The 20334-nt window shown below is 40.2% G+C and overlaps 1 protein-coding gene across 4 annotated transcripts in view; it reads left to right on the forward strand.

Moving 5' to 3' along the window:
* The window catches only part of mfsd6 (major facilitator superfamily domain containing 6), a 60227-nt gene extending 40832 nt beyond the window's left edge, over positions 1–19395 (forward strand). Inside the window, exons 4-8 of one of the 4 annotated variants that reach the window (XM_062963762.1) lie at positions 6221–6382; positions 8348–8446; positions 11286–11566; positions 16094–16145; positions 16389–16543. In XM_062963762.1, the coding sequence (XP_062819832.1) occupies positions 6221–6382; positions 8348–8446; positions 11286–11566; positions 16094–16145; positions 16389–16402 (608 nt within the window). In that variant the 3' untranslated portion in view covers positions 16403–16543. Of the gene's footprint in view, positions 1–6220; positions 6383–8347; positions 8447–11285; positions 11567–16093; positions 16146–16388 lie in introns of all 4 variants that reach the window. The other 3 variants (XM_008104777.3, XM_062963769.1, XM_008104776.2) reach the window with 3 other exon arrangements.
* The last annotated feature ends 939 nt before the right edge of the window (positions 19396–20334 follow it).

The raw sequence follows: 20334 nt of genomic DNA on the forward strand, positions 1-20334 counted from the left end.
AACCTTTGTGTTCCATGGGTGCATCCAGCTATTAGAATAAGCAGCTCACCAGCCTACACATCCCATAATCCCTTAAGGATGAGCTATGGCAATTGAAGTGGCATCAATGTGCATAACAGCCTTAAATATAGACTGTTTTTAAAAGGAAATTACTGTACTAGAAACAAAACTTCCGACTTGAACATATGAATCCAACTTTGATGAATAACTTCTACAAAGGATGAACTTGAATTTTTCCTATTTATTTGTGTGTTCATGTATTTCATCTCCTTTTAAAACCAGTTGGGATTTTCTATCCACCAGCTGTTCCAATTTGGCAGGGGCTGCATCTTGCCTTTCCCAGTAGGCTTTGACAAAAGCAAAGTGCTGCAACCTGTCCTGGTTTCTTCTTAATTTAATAACTTGCCCTCTTGGCCCCATATTAATGTTGCTTGGCCACATGTGTCCTGGTTTTCTTCTGTGAAATATAGAGGGTGTGCTGTATTTGTGACCCTGGAACAACATCTAAGAGCCAGCAATTTTCTTTCATCATTTCCTCCCTTTATTTCTTGGTACATTCTGGTTAGGCAGCAGGATTCAGATAATGGGACATAATTTAATACATACAATATCCAGATGGTGCCACATGTACAACTTGCAGATGCTCTTGAGAATCAGCTTTTCAAAGAACTTTACTCTGGATCTGCTGGATGGAACCATGCTGAAAGCCTCCATTTCAGTCCTGTCTTCCCCATTTACACTTGTGTGGAGTCTTTGGAATGACACTATATTTAGATGAGGACTAGTAATGGCTAACGTAACATATGTGTTTATACCTAGGCAGTGTAGCATGTTTGCTTCGAAGATTTGTGTCGGTCTGAGCCAGAACTTGGAAGTAACATGGTATAAGAAACAACATACTTTAAAAATTACTTATTGGATTATTATTATTATTTTATTTCTTACCTGCCTCTCCTCGTGACTCAAGGCAAGTAACAGAATAATTAAAACACATAAACATTATAAAAATACTACAAATATGCATATCAAAATGTATTTCTGTAAAAGATACATATTAAAACATATTTCTATAAAATACATATTAAAATACACAAAACAGAGATTAAACAAAGGACACGAGTTTAAAATTCATGCTTAAAACTGGCAGGTAGACCTGCCAGAAGAGATTGATCTTAAAATGGTTTTTAAAGTCTGAGAGCTCATTTAGCTGTTGGAGCTCTTCTGGCAGATTGTTCCACAATCTAGGTGTAACCGATGAAAAAGTGATGGTTGCCAGTTGAGTTCTAGCTGGTTGGAGTAACTGCCCCCCAGAGGACCTAAGTGTTCAGAGTGGATTGTATGAGAGAAGATGATCCTTTTGATCAGCGGTTCTCAAAGTGTGCTCCGCTGTTCCCTCCTCCTCCTCCTCCTCCAAGCTTTCCTTCCTTCTTCCTTCTCCTCCCCTTCACCCCCCTTCCCTTGGTTCCAAAAGCCTTTTTCTCTTGGCCCCCTTGCAGCCAAAAGCCATTTTTCCTCACCTTCCTCACCACTCAGATCCTTTCCCCTCGTCTTGCTTGCTTCCAAAACTCTATTTCCCTCCCACAGCTCAGGGGGTGCTTTGATTGTGTGTTTCCTTCATGGCAGAAGAGAGTTGAATTGGATGGCCCCTGAGGTTTCTATTATTATTATTATTGACACAACGACGTTGTATGACACAGCAAACAAGATAGACATGCTGGATTTCGTTTCACAAAACCACAAGTCGAACACTTCCCAAGTGTCTAGGACTTTTATTATTATTATTATCCATTTGCCACTGGCCCAGCCGATCTGGAAAATTTTAAAGCACAATGCATTAAAAAGTTAGCCTGTGCCTGATATATGTACAGTATATATATAATATCTACACATTTCTTGGGGCTTCACGAGAAATTTTTGCTTCAGAAAGGGCTCAATGGCTGACAACCCCTGCTTTAGGCAACCTGGACCCAAACCATGTAGGGCTTTAAAGGTCAAAACCAACACATTGTGCTTTGCCCAGAAACTGATTGGCAACCGGTGGAGTGATTTTAGGATAGGTGTAACATGCTCACTCCTAGATGTTCCTGTAATCAATCTGGATGCCATGTTTTGAACCAACTGGAGTTTCCAAATTGTTACAAAGGTTAGAGAGATGGGCCGAAACTAACAAAATGAAGTTCAACAGGGACAAATGCAAGATACTTCACTTCGGCAGAAAAAATGGAATGCAAAGATACAGAATGGGGGACACCTGGCTTGACAGCAGTACATGTGAAAAGACCTTGGAGTCCTTGTGGACAACAAGTTAAACATGAGCCAGCAATGTGATGCGGCTGCTAAGAAAGCCAACGGGATTCTGGCCTGCATCAATAGGGGAATAGCGTCTAGATCCAGGGAAGTCATGCTCCCCCTCTATTCTGCCTTGGTCAGACCACACCTGGAATACTGCGTCCAATTCTGGGCACCACAGTTGAAGGGAGATGTTGACAAGCTGGAAAGCGTCCAGAGGAGGGCAACTGAAATGATCAAAGGTCTGGAGAACAAGCCCTATGAGGAGAGGCTTAAAGAACTGGGCATGTTTAGCCTGCAGAAGAGAAGGCTGAGAGGAGACATGATAGCCATGTACAAATACGTGAAGGGAAGTCATAGGGAGGAGGGAGCAAGCTTATTTTCTGCTGCCCTGCAGACTAGGACACGGAACAATGGCTTCAAACTACAGGAAAGGAGATTCCACCTGAACATCAGGAAGAACTTCCTCACTGTGAGGGCTGTTCGGCAGTGGAACTCTCTCCCCCAGACTGTGGTGGAGGCTCCTTCTTTGGAGGCTTTTGAACAGAGGCTGGATGGCCATCTGTCGGGGGTGCTATAAATGCGATTTCCTGCTTCGTGGCAGGGGGTTGGACTGGATGGCCCATGAGGTCTCTTCCAACTCTACTATTCTATGATTCTATGATTCTATGATTAGTATAACACACTGGCACGGCCAGAACTACACATTAGCTGGCATTAGGATCACAGAACCCCTGCAAAGGTGGGAAAATTAAATTAAAAAATACTATTGTTTTACTTGAGGGAACACCTCTGGAAATCTCTGGATCCTCCAGTGCAAATCTACAGTAAACCTTTTCTGGACGTTGACCATGAAATCATACAGGAGGGCTAATATATGCCTAGTGAAGCACTTATTCTCAGAACATGTATTATATTATTAAACAAGCACAGCTTGTGTGTGCTTCACTCCCCCTTTGGTGGGGGGCAGAGGGCTATTCTTTTGGCCTTGTATCTCATGGAAAAACATCTCATCACTTAGCAGCTGTCTAACTCTGGGAAGGGGTCCCTTACTGCTAAGGGGAGATCCAGTTGCTCTAGGTTTCTGGAAGATGGGAGTATTCTGGTCATTTATGGGACATAATGCTAATTTATCTTGAATTTTTGCCAACACCAAGGGTGGAGAAGCTAGTGCCACCTGGCAGGTGAGTATGTTCAGCATGCAAAGACATGATGATTCAGGAAAAGGTTCACTTAGAGAATGAAGTTGCTTTTGCTTCAAAGCAGTGCCTGGCTTGTTTGTCCTGTGAGGTCTGAGCTGCAGGAAGACACAACTATTCCTTGGAATCCAGATTCTTACTTCAACAGACCATTCATTTCACAGATAGACCAGCTAGTTATTCTTCTAGGTTTGCAGTTCCTGCTAATGTTAATTTGTTCTGCTACATTTCCCTAAACAAGACAATCACCTCTAAGTCACACACAGAATAATCCCATACTCTACACAGAAGAGCCACACTCTGTTTATAAGGGTCATCTGCCACCCACATCCATGTATTCCCCTTCTAGACAACTTACACTAAAACTTGTTCTTTCTCCTCTCAGATACGTCCCCAAACATTAGCAGATTTTATTCATGTGTTTATTGGATTTTGAGCCCGCATTCTCCTAAGATAAGATTTAAGACAGCTTACAATAATTTTACCAGACCAAGCTACAGCATTATTTACAAAAGGCAACCCTCCAATATTATTAGGAAAATGTAATTCTAAACAGTTAAAACATATTTAAAACATATTTTCCAATAAAGATTAAAAAATAGAATGTGCCAGTTTCATTGCACACATATCCAACTGCTTCACAATTAAAATTCAAAGGTCTGCCTGCATAACAAGGCCTTGCAGACTTGTGCTTCATTCACCACCATGGAAGCACACATAAATACCGTACAACCCCCATATCAATGGGGGATAGATTCCTGGACTTTGCATGGGTAGGTATCATTGCAGATAACAATGAACCTTATTGAATTGAACCTTATTGAACTCTGGGGCCACGTATACCAAAGAACTATGCTAGAAAATGTAGAAAATGCCTATTGTGTTTGACTCACACCAGACTTAAGAATTGCTTTTTGGGGCATAAAAATCTTCCCCATTTTGAAGGGGTATAAAACGAATGAAACTTTCTATATTTCTGAAAAGAACATAAAAATAGTTTTGTTTTAATAGGTTTTAAAAATTTATCAGACAAATCATTTTGTAAGGAAGCTGTTTTAAATTGGAATACAGAATCCTCCTCAAACTCTGACTTGATATCCCCAGTTCCATTGCATGCTTATGGTGATTGCTGAGTGGATGCTCTTATTGCATTCACATTTTCTAATGGTCCTAGATCTGCCAGGTGATTTTCTTTTCAGTGTGGATCAAGTTGCCCAAAGATTAGAAATCCATAGTAAAATCTGGTACAGATGCATTTTAACCAAGCACAAAGTGTGTACGGAACACTGAGTCATCTCACAGAACAGTTGTTCTCATAATATGCTTGAACAACAAAGCCCAAGGTTCACAGATCCAACTCATGATGGGTACTGAAAATGGCAGAACCTAACCTACCAAATTAGACCTATCCCACCTCTCTTCCCCCACTTCAGCCCTCATAGTGCCCCTTCAAAATATGGGAGATCTTTATACTCCGCCTTGAATCCTCTATCCCCCCTGAGTCCCCTTGGGGAAATAGGGTGGAATAGAAATAAAGTATTATTATTATTTTATTGACACAAAGACATAGTATGACACAGCAAACGAGATGTATATGCTGGATTTCGCATTACAAAATCACAAGTCAAACACTTCCCAAGTTTTTAGGACTGTGTGATGTATTTTTGGATGATGTGTGCAGATCCCAGTAAGTTGGCCTTTTGCAGGTGACAGATCATAATTTTGTCAATGTTTATTGTTTCCAAATGCCGGCTGAGATCTTTTTGCACGGTATCCAGTGTGCCGATTACCACGTGCACTGGTTTATGCCAGAACCTTTGCAGTTCAATCTTGAGGTCCTGATAACAGCTGAGTTTTTCCTGTTGTTTTTCATCAATTCGACTGTCACCTGGTATGGCAACATCAATAATCCAAACTTTTTTCTTTTCCACAACCGCGAGGTCTGGTGTGTTGTGTTCCAGAACTTTGTCAGTCTGGATTAGAAAGTACCACAGTATTTTTGCGTGTTCATTTTCCATTACCTTTGTAGGTTTGTGATCCCACCAGTTCTTTACTTCTGGGAGGTGGTACTTGTGGCATAAGTTCCAATGAATCATTTGGGCCACATAGTTGTGCCTCTGTTTGTAGTCTATCTGTGCAATTTTCTTACAGCAGCTGAGGATATGATCAATAGTTTCGTCAGCTTCCTTGCACAGTCTGCATTTTGGGTCACTGGCTGATTTTTCGATCTTGGCCTTAATTGCATTTGCTCTGATGGCTTGCTACTGGGCTGCAAGAATTAGGCCTTCTGTCTCCTTCTTCAGTGTCCCATTCGTGAGCCATAGCCAGGTCTTCTCTTTATCAACTTTTCCTTCAATTTTTGTCAATGAACTGTCTATTCAATGCTTTCTTGTGCCAGCTGTCAGCTCTAGTTTGTAGTGCAGTTTTCTTGTACTGATTCTTTGTCTGCTGTGCTTTGAAGAGTTTCTGATTTTTTACTTCAATCAAAGCAGGTTGTTGTTGTTGTTGTTGTTGTTGTTGTTGTTGTTGTTATTATTATTCCCCACTGTGAATTTTCAAGTTGTGGTTGAATCTGTGGATGTAGAACCCATGGACTTGAAGGGCTAACTGTACTTGCATTGAATAGTTATCACTGCATCTGTTGCCATAGGTGTTATTTTAACAGCTGTATCATGCATGAAGGAGAGCAATTTGGAAGATGTTGTATCTCATCACCTATTCCTTTCCTGTAGGTGTGACCCATGCCGCCATCTGGGCAGCTTGTATCTCTTACCTGAGTGCTGCAGTGCCTCCAGAATTAAGGACTTCAGCTCAGGGTATCCTGCAGGGTCTTCACCTGGGTCTGGGCAGAGGATGTGGAGCCATGATTGGAGGAGTGCTGGTCAATTATTTTGGTAAGAAGAAATAGATCTTTTTGTACTCTTCTTCCATTTTGGATATTGGTCATCTCAATGTTGCTATCACTCTTCTGATCTTTTTCTGTTTTGGTTTAAAAGTTGTGCAGGCTAGTGTAGTGTAGTGTAGTGGTTTGGGATGCCATTTAGGCAACTCACACTCTTTCAGCCTCAGCATAAGGCAAAAGATAAACCAATTCTGTACAAGTCTGGCTAAGAAAGATCCCAATAGGCTTGTCATTAATAGGAGGTGACTTGAAGGCACATAGAAGCAACAACCGAAGTTTCATAACCAGGTTTAATTATGATATTTTCTGTGACTCTGTGGCTATATGGATGATTAGTGAGATAGCACACTACTGTAGGAATAGGCAGACTTTAGATTTGGTGGGTCCCAGGTTCAAATCCCGGGAGTAGAATGAGCGGCCGCTGTTAGCCCCAGCTCCTGCCAACCTAGCAGTTTGAAAACATGCAAATGTGAGTAGATCAATAGGTACCGCTCCAGCAGGAAGGTGATGGTGCTCCATGCAGTCATGCTGGCCACATGACCTTGGAGGTGTCTATGGACAACGCCGGCTCTTTGGCTTAGAAATGGAGATGAGCACCAATCCCCAGAGTCGGTTACGACTGGACTTAACATCAGGGGAAACCTTTACCTTACCTACTTTTATTTTTATTAGAATCCCAAGAACCATCCACAAAACAAAGCTCTTAAAATTGAATTCAGTAATACTGAGCCTAACCATTACAACTAAGGGCGGCTCACAGTTCTTCCACATAAAAAGCCATGCCGTCTTAACTTCAGCAGTAGTATGGTGGGAAAGTGGTAGAGTGGAGTTCATTTTATTTTTGCTCTTATTAAACAACTAGAAATCAGAAATCCTTCCTGATGTAAGGATTAGCCTACAGAGATTTACGTGTAGATCCAGATCTACCTTCTTCACACCCCTGGATTATTGCATGCTTATTCTTAGGAAACGTTTACACACTTAAGAGATCATAAAGCTAAGCATTAGTTCTCCCTCCTTCTTGTGCAAGGTAAAATGCAATTTTATTAGAAGAAAAATAGAATCCTATCATAGCCAGAACAGCCAAGGGACACTGGACATTTCATGTTAAACTGATTGACTTATTATATTCTTCTGGGAGCTTGCTTCTTTCTCATACTTTGCATTGCATTTTTAGTTATGTAAGTCACAGTAGACACAATGTGCAGATTATATTACTGTCGTTCTTAAGGATATAGTGATAATTATTGAAAAGCCGCTCTTGTTTTCCCATGGTTTTAACATAAATACAGTACAGTGTTCCCTCACTACTTCGCGGTTCGCTTTTTGCAGATTTGCTGTTTTGCGGTTTTTCAATAAACTCTAAAAGAATATTATAAATCATAAAAATTACAATTTACAGCCTAAGGAAGGGAGGAAGGAGAAGCCAAAGGGAGCGAAAAGGAGCCCAAGTGGCAACGGGAGGAGAAGGAGGCGATTTATCAACACACGATTGGTTGATAAAGACTTAAAATAGTGTATAACTACTAAAATAATGTATATATAGCGTCCCTACTTCACAGATTTTCACTTATTGCGGGTGGTCCTGGAACCTAACCCCCACAATAAGTGAGGGAACATTGTATATAGTTTTCTATGCTGAGTAGCAACTGATGGCAATTAACAAGGACACAGGTTTGTTACAATGAGCCAAAACAATGGCAGACTCTTCTGCTTTGTGAAGCCCTATGCTTTTCTGACTACCTGGAGAAGTCACAGATCTTGTTTTTTAAATAATATTAGCTGAAATTCCATGGGGAACTATTCTGTGTCTGATGTGCCCCTAAGGATGTATATATTGCTTTGACAGTAAATTCCTTTAAAGACAGTGAAGCTTTCTTCTGAACAGATGTGTTTGGATTTCACTGCAAATGGTTTTCTGTGGCATTAAATCAAAACACATTTCTTCTCTTTACAGGGGCTGCATCGACTTTCAGAGGGATAGGAATGGCCTGTCTTGTGATCCTCTTGCTTTTTGCTTTGATCCAGTGGTTGGCAGTTCCTGATGAGAATGAAGGTAAATAGATACTGGTAGTTGCTTCTTCTTGGTTTTTTTCCCTCACACTTGGGCATTCTGGGCCTGGGAAGAACGTCATTTGCTGTATTCCTGAGTTGGAAGATTTTGGAAAGGGACCTGGATGAAAAGAAGTAAGAGTTGGATTTCTGGTCTATCACAAGCATAAATGCCCTGAAAGCACCAGATCTTGTCTGATCTTGGAAGCTAAGCATAGTCGGCTGGTTGGATGGGGAATGCTAATGGATACCAGGTGCTGCAGGCTATATTTCAGAGGAAGAAACTGGCAAAAACACCTCTGCATATACCTTGCCTAAAAAAACTTTATAAGTTGATAGATGACTTGAACACACACAGAGAGAGAGACATACATAGGAAGTTGCTTTTAAATTATCTGTGGATGCTGTAGTGAGTGATCAACATTATTGCTTAATGCAGTGCAATTGGCTCTCAAATTTCAGAGCGTGAGAAGATCAGGATCCGTGCATAGTGGAAAAACTGAATATAAACAAAAATTGTGAATGATTTTTTAAATATTTACCCGAGAAAACATTTTTCTAGTCATTTCTAAGTCCTCAAGCATAATTTACCTTATACACATAGCCTGAAAGTAATTTTATACCATATTTTTAATAATTATATTCCTGAACAAAGTTTATGTATCTTGAACCATCAGAAAGTAAAGGTGCCAGTATCTGAGCCACATATGTGGACAGTTTTGGATTTTGAAGTATTTTTAAATATGGAATTCTGGATAAGGGATGCTCAACCTGCATTTTATCTACACAATTACTTAGTTTCCATTTGTGCATTTCGTGATGCAGTTTTCCAGGCAGCCGATTCTTGTACAGATACCCAGTGCTAGGAGTCATTCCCATGTTGTTGGTGTTGCTCTTGTTCACTTGGTCTAAGTGATAACTGTAGATTATGACTGAGTTTATTCTTGATCAGTTTTGAATGTTGCTTTATTTCTTTGAAGTAGAACTTTGCACTTTGAGGTAGCCTGGGCGTGTATCAAAATACTATATTTTCAATGGCAGTGATAATTTATTCCCTGTCAGTGAGATAAACTTATCCAAACGAGGGAAGAGCACTGGCCACTTGGATCTGCAGCATTCTTTGATGTTGAAGGCCCCCAGGAATCAAAGGGCTTGCTAAAAATAAGCGTTGCCCATAATTGAATTTGTCTAATGTATAATTCAAAGCTATTTTAAAATACAAATAGATTGCTGATAAAGTGAGCTGTATAAAGCTTTCTCTCCTCTCTCTCATACACACTCCTCTAAAGTTAATGGAGTGGTGAACCATTGGTGTTTTTAACTTTGTTTATCTAAGATATCAATTGATACGCTCTTCAGAAGCAGGACTTGAATTTATTTGGATATTGGGTTTGGAAGGGGAAAGGGGCTGCAGAACTGGAAATGGTCTGAAGAAAGAAAACTGGAATAGTATGCTCTCTTCTTCCCCTTTACATCTTTCCATGAAACTACTCCTGAATCCGCCCCTTGTTGTACTTCACCTGTAGAGAGAGGTGAGGTTGTCCCTTCAAAGCACTACCGGCTTTTTCAACCAGAAAAAGCATAGGGCAAGAGTGAGGCACATTCAACCCTGAAGTTTTTGGACTACATTTTCCACAATCCTTTATAATTTTTCATGGTGGATATAGCCAGTGGGGGATGTGATCTAAAACAGTGCTATTCAAAGTGGTGGTCTGTGAACTGATTCTAGCCTGTGGGGCTATCAGGTCTTGGCAGAAAATGAATTTCTAGGAAAGGAAGAAACAATTATAGCTAATGGGCACAGTTCTTAGCACATTTGGGGGAGGGGTGGGAGTTGCCATGCCTGATGTTAGGAAGACTGGAAAATGCAGGTCTAAAATACCTGAAGGACTAAAGGTGCCTCAGGCGTGGCTTATGAAGGCTTCCCCTCATTAACACTACAGAAAAAAATGGTATGTGCTGCTGAATCCCAGTAATGGGTGGTAATAGCATCTGGAGGAGGATGGATGGGGAGCAAGAGTTATATTTACTGCACACCTGTCTTTCAATGAGTTCAAGGTAGCATACATCCTCACAACAACCTTGTGAGGCAGGTCACGCCTGGAGAAAGAGTGGCTAAAGTCATCTAGTAACTTTGATAGCTCAGTGTAGACTTGAGCCTGGGACATAAAATTCCAGCACAACTCTAGTCACTACACCAAATGGGCTTTCTCCTACCATTTGCAAGAGATCTTAGGAAGGGGACTTTGAGTTTGAAAAGTGTCTGTACGTAGGTCCTTTGCCACTAAGTGTTGTTGAAATGAACACTGTTTATTCTTCTTAATGTATTGTGGTCTAGTGATGCCCATTAAACTTTTCTGTTATGGCCCCCACTGTGTGGAACGATTTCTGCCATGAGATTATTCAAACTCTCCATTTTGGCTCTGTCTGAAATTAACGGAAAATTGGTTTGTTCAGGCATTTTCCTGATCACTTTCCTAAATGTGAAAGCTATTGGTTGAGTCTTGCTTTTTGATGAATTATTTTGGGTGGATTAAATGTGTTTTCTTTTATTTGTTTTTGTTGCTCTGAGCCTTCCAATTCATTCTTGACTTATGATAACTCTAAGGGCTGTTATGGGCTTCTCTGGGACTTGCTAAGGACACACCATAGGTTTCCTTGGCTGAGTGAGGAATCGAACCCTGGTCGTAATCCAATGCTCAAACCACTGTTGGTTGTATTTGTGAGTTGTGTTAGGGTTTTTAAAAACAAGAATCAACATGGGAACATAGCTAAATAAATAAATAAATGTTGACACTCACCACCTCACACTGTTTTGCATTGGGGTGACTTTTTTACTTCAGAAAAGACCATGCTGGCAGAAAGGATCCCTGTGCCTTCAAGCCCTGTGCCCATTGCCACGATTGACCTCGTGCAGCAACAGACAGAAGACATCATGCCTCGTCCTGAACCCCGGCTGCCTCCCAAGAAAACAAAGCACCAAGAGGAGCAGGAGGATGCGAACAAGCCCGCCTGGGGGATCAGCTCTTCCCCCTGGGTCACCTTGGCCTATGCTCTCTATCAGATAAAGGAGATGGTTCGACTCACCAAAAGCAACCAGATCCTTGAGAACCAGCCCTTGCAGGTAACCCAACCCTTGGTGCATAACAGATATTTCTAGGAGTGAAATGGGTGCACACCTGTCCTCTGAAAATTTGGAGTGTAATATATAAGATCTTGTCTCCTTAAATTTGGGTGGGCATATGTTTTCGATTACAACTCAAATAATTCTAGTCCTCTTGGTCAGTGGTTACCTTGACAGGGGGCCTCTGGGAATACTAATACCTTTTCCAAGCACTGGTTAAACCAATACCAGTGTCAAGCAAAAATAAATACGAGTTTTTCTATAAGCCTAATAAAGAGTTTTTGCATAGAACTTATGAACACATTGCATCAGCTCAATAGTAGTTCTCAAAAATGTGGGAGAGTAATTTCTAAGCCAGTGTCTTTCAGACCTCATTCTCTGCTATGCGCACATGCTACTATTTGAGTATCAGAGATCTCATGAAAGCCTTCATGATCCATGGCGGTCAATTTATAGCTTTACATCCAACAAAAGTCCTAGTTTGAACTCCTGTCATCTATAAAAATCTGTAATTTGTGGGCACTAGGGTTTGAGGAGAAGGTGGACGTAGAGGTATGGTGGAAGTTGTTCTTTAGTCCAGATTTGAATCTCAACATAGGGAGAATTTGAAAGATTGCAGTGCTTCTCTCGCCTTCCTTGGGTGACTATTATGAACCTCAGTCTTATTTGCTGACATTTCTTTATGCAATAGAAGTAATTTTCACATAGTGGTTCACTGAAGCTCATTTCTTGACAAGTTGGTTGACATTCCTTTTTTAAAAATAATCTTTATTGAGAACATTTTAATACAAATGATAAAATCTTGGGAGTGAAAGGGTGTGAGTGGTTGGAGATAGGGAAGGGAAGGGGAGGGAAGAGAGAAGAGGAAAAAAGGGGAGGGAGAAAGAGAAAGAAAAGGAGGAAAAGGAAGAAAAGAGAAGAAAAGAAAAAGTCACTTCCGGGCCAGCTCCAGGGGAGCCGTTCCTTCATTCGAATTTTAATTTAGTTTGTCCATATTCCATACTCTGGTTTTCTGCATCTTCTGAAATTTTCCCTCTAGGAGTAGAAAGGTTCTCATCTGGTTGAAGTTTCTTTCTTACTACTTAACTTCCATTATTGCCTTTCTGTCATTCCTTTAAGTCAAGTAATCTTCTAATTGTCTCCAGTCTGTTTCTTTTCCTGCCTTACCATGTTGTCTAGAGATCAGGTAGGTCAGTCTATTCATATATTTTTATCTCGGCTATCTTTATTAGCTATTTATCTTTCGAGGTGATCTTATTCTGCCTCCAATATCTAGCATAAACTATTCTGGCTGCGGTTGTTAGATATGTATTTTTTCACAATTTGTTCCTGATGGTATATTTGATATGCCCAATAAATATAATTCTGGTCTTTTTGATAATTTGATGCCTAAAATTGTTTGAGTATTTGCCTGAATCAATATTCCCTAGCTTTTTTTCAATTCCACCACTGGTGATAATAAGATCCTTCTTCCTCGCATTTCCAACAATTTATTTTCATAGTCTTATTTATATTTCCTAATTTCTTCAGCGTTATGTGCCATCTATAACACATTTTCATCCAATTTTCTTTAAGATTGTATGCATAAGTAAATTTCAATTTCCTTTTACAGCAGTTCTCCCATTCTTCCATTGATACTTATTTACCTATGTTTTTTGCCCATTTAATCATGCAGTTCTTGACTAATTCATTTTCGGTGTTCCATTCTAACAGTTGTTTATATATTTTTGTGATTAGTTTTCCTTCCGAGAATATCCCAAAGATTATTTTTTCCCCATAAAATTGTTTATTCTGTCTTTACTCTGTGATTTGCCAATACTGGAGCCATGAAATATTTGTATATAATTCTTTCATTTCTTGTTGCATTTTTAGTATGTATTCCGTTCCCTGTTTCTTTACTATTTCTCCATAGCTGGGCCAGCTTGTCCATCCCAGTAGTCTATGTTGTGTTGCTTCAAAAGGAGACACCTATCTTGGAGTCTTGTCATATAGTCTTGTTTTATACTTGTTCCATGTTTTAAAATAGGGCCGATCTGATGAAATGATTATGAAAGTTTCTTTCAGTTTTTGTTCTTTCATACCAAAGGTATGAATGCCAACTTGCACGGAGATCAAAGCCCTCTACATTTAAGATCTTTCTATTTTTTAGTAACATCCAATCTTTTAGCCACGTCAGGTTGCATGCTTCGTAGTAAGTTTTCAGATCTGGCATTGCAAAGCCCCCTCTTCTCCCGTCATCTATTAGGTTATTTCTTTTTATCCGTGGTTTTTTACTCTGCCAAATAAATCTGGATATGTCTCTATTCCATTCCTCAAAGCTTCTTTGATTTCTTATAATCAGGAGGAAGAGCATCTTAGGGAGGATGATCATTTTAATTGACGATATTCTTCCCCATAATGATATTTTTATATTCTTCCAATTTTCCATGTCTTTCTTTAATCCTTTCCAAATTATTTCATAATTATTCTTAAGTAGTTGGGGATCTCTTGTCGTCAGGGTCAGTCCTAAATATCTAATTTTTGAAGTTATTTGTATGCCCAATTGTTTCATTATTAAATCTTGTTTTTTCTTTGAAATGTTCTTAGCGAGAGCTTTGGTCTTATTAGGGTTTATTCTGAAGCTGCCAGTTCTCCAAATTCCTTTATTACTTCCATCCATTTCCTTGCATTATTTGCAGGGTCTTCCTAATGCAAATTGACTGACAAACTAGAGTTGTGTCTCACACCACCACTTTCTTAATCTCTATGAAATGCATCATATAAAAGATAGTGGCTGTGCTTATTTAGTAGGGGTTTTAAAGAGTTAGACAAATTCATGTAGGATTACAGGGGATATGGTAGATCAGCTGTATGATTCCTCTCTACTGGGAGGCATTTATTATTATTGTTATATGACTTGAAGACAACTTTGACTCATGGTGAGCCATTCCTAGGATATCTTGACGATATGCTTGCATATGTATGCAGAGTTTTGCCATTGCTTTCCTTTAAGGCTGAGACAGTATGGTTTGCCAAGGAAACTCAGTGATTTCTAGAGTTGAGCAGGGATTTTAACCCTGGTCTCCCAGAATCCTAATTCATCACTCAAAACACCACCCCAGGTGGGCTCCTATTATAAAGCATATAGCTCATCAAATTTCAGGGTTAAGACATGAAAAGATTGCTTTCTCCATATTTCTCTACTTTGGAGCCTCCCAGGACGTTTAGGTAGCTAATGCAAAAGACAGAAAATGAAAGGCCTCTAGGCATCTCCTTATGTTTCTTATGTGGTCATTTTTAACCTCTGTTTGGTAAACCCTAATTCTTTGTACAATTGCTCCTATGTAACACAAATGAAGTCCCCTCCCCCCAATGCACATTTGATTATTTGTACATTTGATTAATGTGTTCTCTCAAGGAAACTCTAGGTCCTCTAGTGCAATTCTATAGTCAACTTCTACCAGAAGCCATCAGAGGTTGACCATCAAATTGCACTGGAGGGCTGAGATATTCTAGAAAGAGCAACTCTCTAGGTTCGCCAGTACAACCTTATAGTCAACATCTGGTGAAAATTGATCATAGAATCACTCTGGAGGACCTAAACAGGCTGGATCTACACTGTCCTGTAACTCAGGATCTGATCCAAGATTATCTGCTTTAAACTGGATTGTATGAGTCTACACTGCGAGATAATCTGGGATAAGCAGATAATCTGGGATCGGATCCTGGGATAAACGGCAGTGTAGATCCAGCCTTAGAGAGGTGCTGCCTCTTAAGTTAAAAAAAAAACCAAAAAACAAACAAACCCTTGTTCCCCATTTTTGCAGGGTCCTGTGCTCCTAACCCTAGCAAAGGTGGAGGGTCGACAGTAGTTGCTTGCCAGATTATTAAAAGCTATTATTTCCCAGACTTGTGACTTATGTTCCCTGTGAAAGTAAGTCGCACCAAATGGCAGCTTCATTTAAGATAATTAATCCCCAAGGATTCAGCATTAGATTCATTGCTTTGTCCTTATTTAAATTGGCATTAGCTTGTCAAAGCTGGGAAGGAAACTATTGTAGCTGAAATGCAATTTAATGGGATCTTCATGTGCAAGCTGCTGTCCTTGTATACATTGCCCTAGATGTAGCTTGCATTCAAATTAGACTGTATGAGTTATTTAAGCCTGCCATGGAGTTGGTGGGCTATTAAATGTCTGGATATGGGGTTGGGGGGGGGGGTAAAGTTAACTTTGCTCTCTGAATGTCTATTTGCATATTCTGAAGGAGAGCTTTTAAAGAAACAATTCCCTCGACTGTTGTAATCGGCAGGCAGAAAAATACATTAAGAAGGGCCGGCTGCTTAGTCAGTCCGTTGAAATATTCATAATTCTGCTCTAGAAATAGCAAAGTGCTGACGCTCCGTGGCTTTACTGCAAAGTAGGTGGAAAATATGTCAATGAAAAAATAGGTGCACCTCCTTTAGACTGGAACTTGTCATTTGCCTTTGGAATATTTGGGTTTCTTGAATTTTTGGTACATTTCTTTTTTGGTCTTAAAATACAATCAGCTTTTTTCCTGCATGCTTCTTGGGGAAGAACAGTTAGGAAAACATAAGAAAGGTAAGTTGTTCTTGTTCTCATTGTCTTCTTGCTTTCTAACTGATATGTTACCTTGATATGACAGCTTTTTTCCTTATGGCTTTTATGCTTGTGCGCTGTTCCATGTGCATATGAATGTTTTTGGTTGAAGAAGCTGCCTGGCTTACCTGATTTGGCAGAGTATGTGTTGTTTTTCCTAGGCAGTCAATGTAAAAAAAAGATAACCACATTTTTAACAGGCATTTTCCCCCCTCCCTATCATAGGAAACCAACAATAGCCATGGTTCTGCAGCAGGCAGCCCTCTGGATCAAGGGGGTGGTGACGCCTCCAGAGAAACCCCTGTACCTGCGACAACCCTTGAAAATCCCCCCAGTCCAGATGGCCCAGTTCCTTTGGAGAGCAGTGCTCAGCCATCGGAGGCAGGGAGCGAATAAGACTTGGTTTTGAATCTACCGCTGCATTGAATCCTGTCCTTGTGTTCTGGTGGCAAATCCTGAAATGGGAGCTTGAAACGGCCGCTCCCTTCACCTTGGTGATGGTAATCTGATGCAGCACATGCTTTTTAAATATTTAAGGCCTGCTCTGTGGCAAAACCTGACAGGCTCGTTTTCAGGAAGGACTACAATGCCTAGGAAGGCTTGGCAGGAAAGGCGCCTGAGTTAACAATAACTCGCTAAAGAAGCACCGAAATCCATTCAAACACTTCTGCCTGCTTCAAGCTATATGGAGAAATGTTTTGGAGTCAATTTCTACATTAACAAGCAGCATTCATTTAATGATCATTGATATATTTTGAATTTTGTTTTTGTTCTCTCTAAAAGAAAAAAAACTTGCTCTAGTTTCTGAGGAAAGAAAAATTGCATTCCATTTCCTCCTGCTTGAGGCAGTTAATATTATTTTAATTTAATAGTTGGGGAAGGAGAGAGGAGGAGGAGGAGGAGCTCTTGGCCAGTTTTTTTTTTTACATCTGCTTTAATTTATTTGGAAGTAAGATGGCTTCCTGCAAGAAGAAGTGCCCAAACTACTGATGCGCCTAAGGAAAGTACACTAGTTACCAGGCCTAAATGAAGGAACAGCATAGGATTCTGTCTTTTGTAAAGACTTCTCTGGAAGGTTGAATAGCTTCTGGCTGTTGAGAGCCCCAAATTAAATGCCTGTTTAGACTCTTCCTCGCCAGCCTTGAATTGCTCTAAATTATTTCATGGCCAGACCGTGGAGCATTGCTAAGAACATTTTAGAAAGAACCAAGTTCAGTTGCCTATGAACTCTTTATTTATAAGGGTTTAAATTAGGAAGTGTTGACTTGGCATTGTGTTTTTAAAGACTTGACCATGCTAATTCAGTGTGAGAGCATATCTAGTTTATATGGGATGCAGTGGCCCTAGTCCAACAATAGTGGGAGGGGAAATCTGACCATGGCTATACATGGGCTGCGTGTTTACATCTTCTATTCTTTTACCTTCTGGGTAAGAAGGTTTATGTATGCAAGGGAGAAATATCCTTGCTGGCAATGGCAAGCTCATACAACACCAACCAAAAGGGCAGGGCAATAATTTATGAGGCAGGGACAGGTTACGTTAGGTCTGTACTTCCAGCATAGATCTTTTTGATGAGTGGGAAGAGGGGAGCCCTGCCTTGTTCAACAGCTGGACCATAAGTTGGCTGCTGCTCAAGAATATCTACCAAAGCCAATATATTTTTATTTCACAATGACCTAAAATTGTTTATTTAACAGGTGGAGTTATAATCTTTATTTATAGAGTGCATTTAAAGTGCCTGGGGACTGGAAGGTAGCAGGATATAAATCTTGAGAATCTAGGGTAGGGAAAGAGAATATTGTTACTATAAACATTGTTGGGACGAGAGACAGCCATCATAGGTAATGAAATATTTACATGGTGTTTTGGGTGTTTTACACTTGAGTTGTTAGTCAAGACACTGGCAGTTTCTGATCTGTTTCACCAGGGTTTTTTTTTCTTTCAATGTTAGCTGAACCCAGTTTATTAGGTCTAACCAGGCAAGGAAATGTTGATCCTTTTGCTTATAGGATGTCTGTTGAAAGCTTTCTATCTCATTAGACACCTCTCCTTCAAGGATAGATTTACACATTGCCTTTGCTATTAGACAATATAGCACCAAAAAGGGGGCCTTCTCACACAAGACAAATATAGCACTTATGATTCCACTTTAGCTGCTATGGCTGCACCCTATAAAGTCCTGTGATTTCTAATTTGGTTAGAGGCACCAGAGGAGAATTATCTGGTTAATGATTCTAAACATCCCTTCAAGATGCTAATCCCAGTATCCCAGTGGATGTAGCCATAATAGTTTGGGGAATCATAATGCAGTGTGAAAGGGCTTTGGGTGACGACCATTGATTTTGACCCTAGCGTACCTCAGACAGGCAAATATGTGTCCTGGTATTCATCTTTTATTGCCCCGCAGTGGCTGCTGAGAAAAGGCAACCAACTACCTACCATTCCTTTTAATCAAATCAAACGGTGGCTACAGATGACTAGTCCTTCGGAAGCACTAACAAAAATAATCAAACTGCACTTCTTAGAGTAAGATAGTCATTCACAGATCAGGATGCTCCTTTAGTGTATAAGCGATGCTGCATGTAACCTTACTTGGTCTTGAAAGCAGATCAGGTGAATAGGAAACACCAAGACAGGGTTGTTAGGAAGGAGGCAGGTGTGATAGAAGGCCCATGTTCCTCAACCAGCGACATGGAATATGAAGTATGTTCTCATTGCAAAAGCCTTAAGGGACTTATCTATGGATACCTGGGACCAAACACCGGAAGGTAATCACTAGCTATTTTTTTGCACTTCAATTTATATGTACTGTACTGTAAATTTCTCATGACTTGTTTAAGTGTCCTTTCAAAAAAGCAAAATCAGAAATGTATTTATTATATGTGTATATATCTGGAAAGAAGATTAAGCACCAAGAAGGTGGCAGGCTGAAAATGGTTATTCAAAACTTAAATGAAAAATTAGAAACCTTTTAGCTAATGTGTAGAGAGTTCACCTGGTAAAAGCTGTAGTGATAGTTTATAACATTAAGCACCTGAATTGTGAGGCATCAAACTTGTGCATTATGTTTACACTTCTGAAATCGTCTACTGAACCTGTTCTTTCGTTTTATGTGGGCAACGGGTCTCTGTTCTCACACACACACACTGACAGATGTATACGGGCTTTCGTATTTGTGAAATTGTTAAGATGTAATGGAAGAAATAAAATTCCATTGTATATGTAAAAGCAACCAGTCTTGATTTATATCAGTTGAGGTTTATGCAGTGGAAACAAATGTAAAAAACATTTGGAACCTTTGGCCCTCAAATGGACTTCAGATCCCATACTCCTTTATCACTGGGATATTCCAAGACTGATGACAGCTGAAAAGGACACGCAAAAACGCCAAAGATTCCCTCACCATTTTCTGCTCTTCATGTCACTGGATGCAATTGTTCATTTTGAAACTGCCCATTTGGGTTCTCCAGCTTGTATCTCAGCTTCTTCCCTGTGAGTTGCCCATGTGAGAAAACAATGTGTGCAACAACAGTCTAGTTGTCATTGCACTCTGCCAGTGGCGAAACGCATGATTGAGCAAATACAAAGATGGGATGAACACAAGGCATCCACAGTGGCGGCAGGGGAACTGCTTGATGCTGCAGGAAAATCATGCCATGCCCCTGGCTATCAATTCAGACTGTTGTTATTGTCACTGTTTGTGTTCAAGATGTTTCTGACTCATGCCAATATTTGTTCAGAGGGGGTTACCATTGCCTTCCTCTGGAGCTGAGAGTGCAACTTGCCCACGGTCATCCAGTTCCCATGATCAAATGGGGATTCAGATCATAATCTCCCAGAGTATTAATCCAACACACAACTACTTCACACCCCTGCCTCTTTACCTCCAGACTACTGAGTAATAATAATAATTTAACAGGATAGTATGGACTTACCAGCAACAAACTGGTAGGGTCTTTGTGCATGCCCAGCTAATTGGAGATGTTGGGAGTTGTTGTCCAATAGTGGAAGGGTGCTAACTTTGCGGCTGGCTTGTTTGATTTAACCAGATTTAACATGCATCTTTCTTCTAAGGTTTCCTTTTCAAACTATCCTTGTAAGAGAAGAGTGGAGAAGAAGACTAGGTACTTGGTTGTCCCACTCAGGAGAGAAGTAAAAACACAGCTAAATA

Source organism: Anolis carolinensis, chromosome 1 (assembly GCF_035594765.1).
Source record: "Anolis carolinensis isolate JA03-04 chromosome 1, rAnoCar3.1.pri, whole genome shotgun sequence".
NCBI lineage: Eukaryota > Metazoa > Chordata > Lepidosauria > Squamata > Dactyloidae > Anolis > Anolis carolinensis.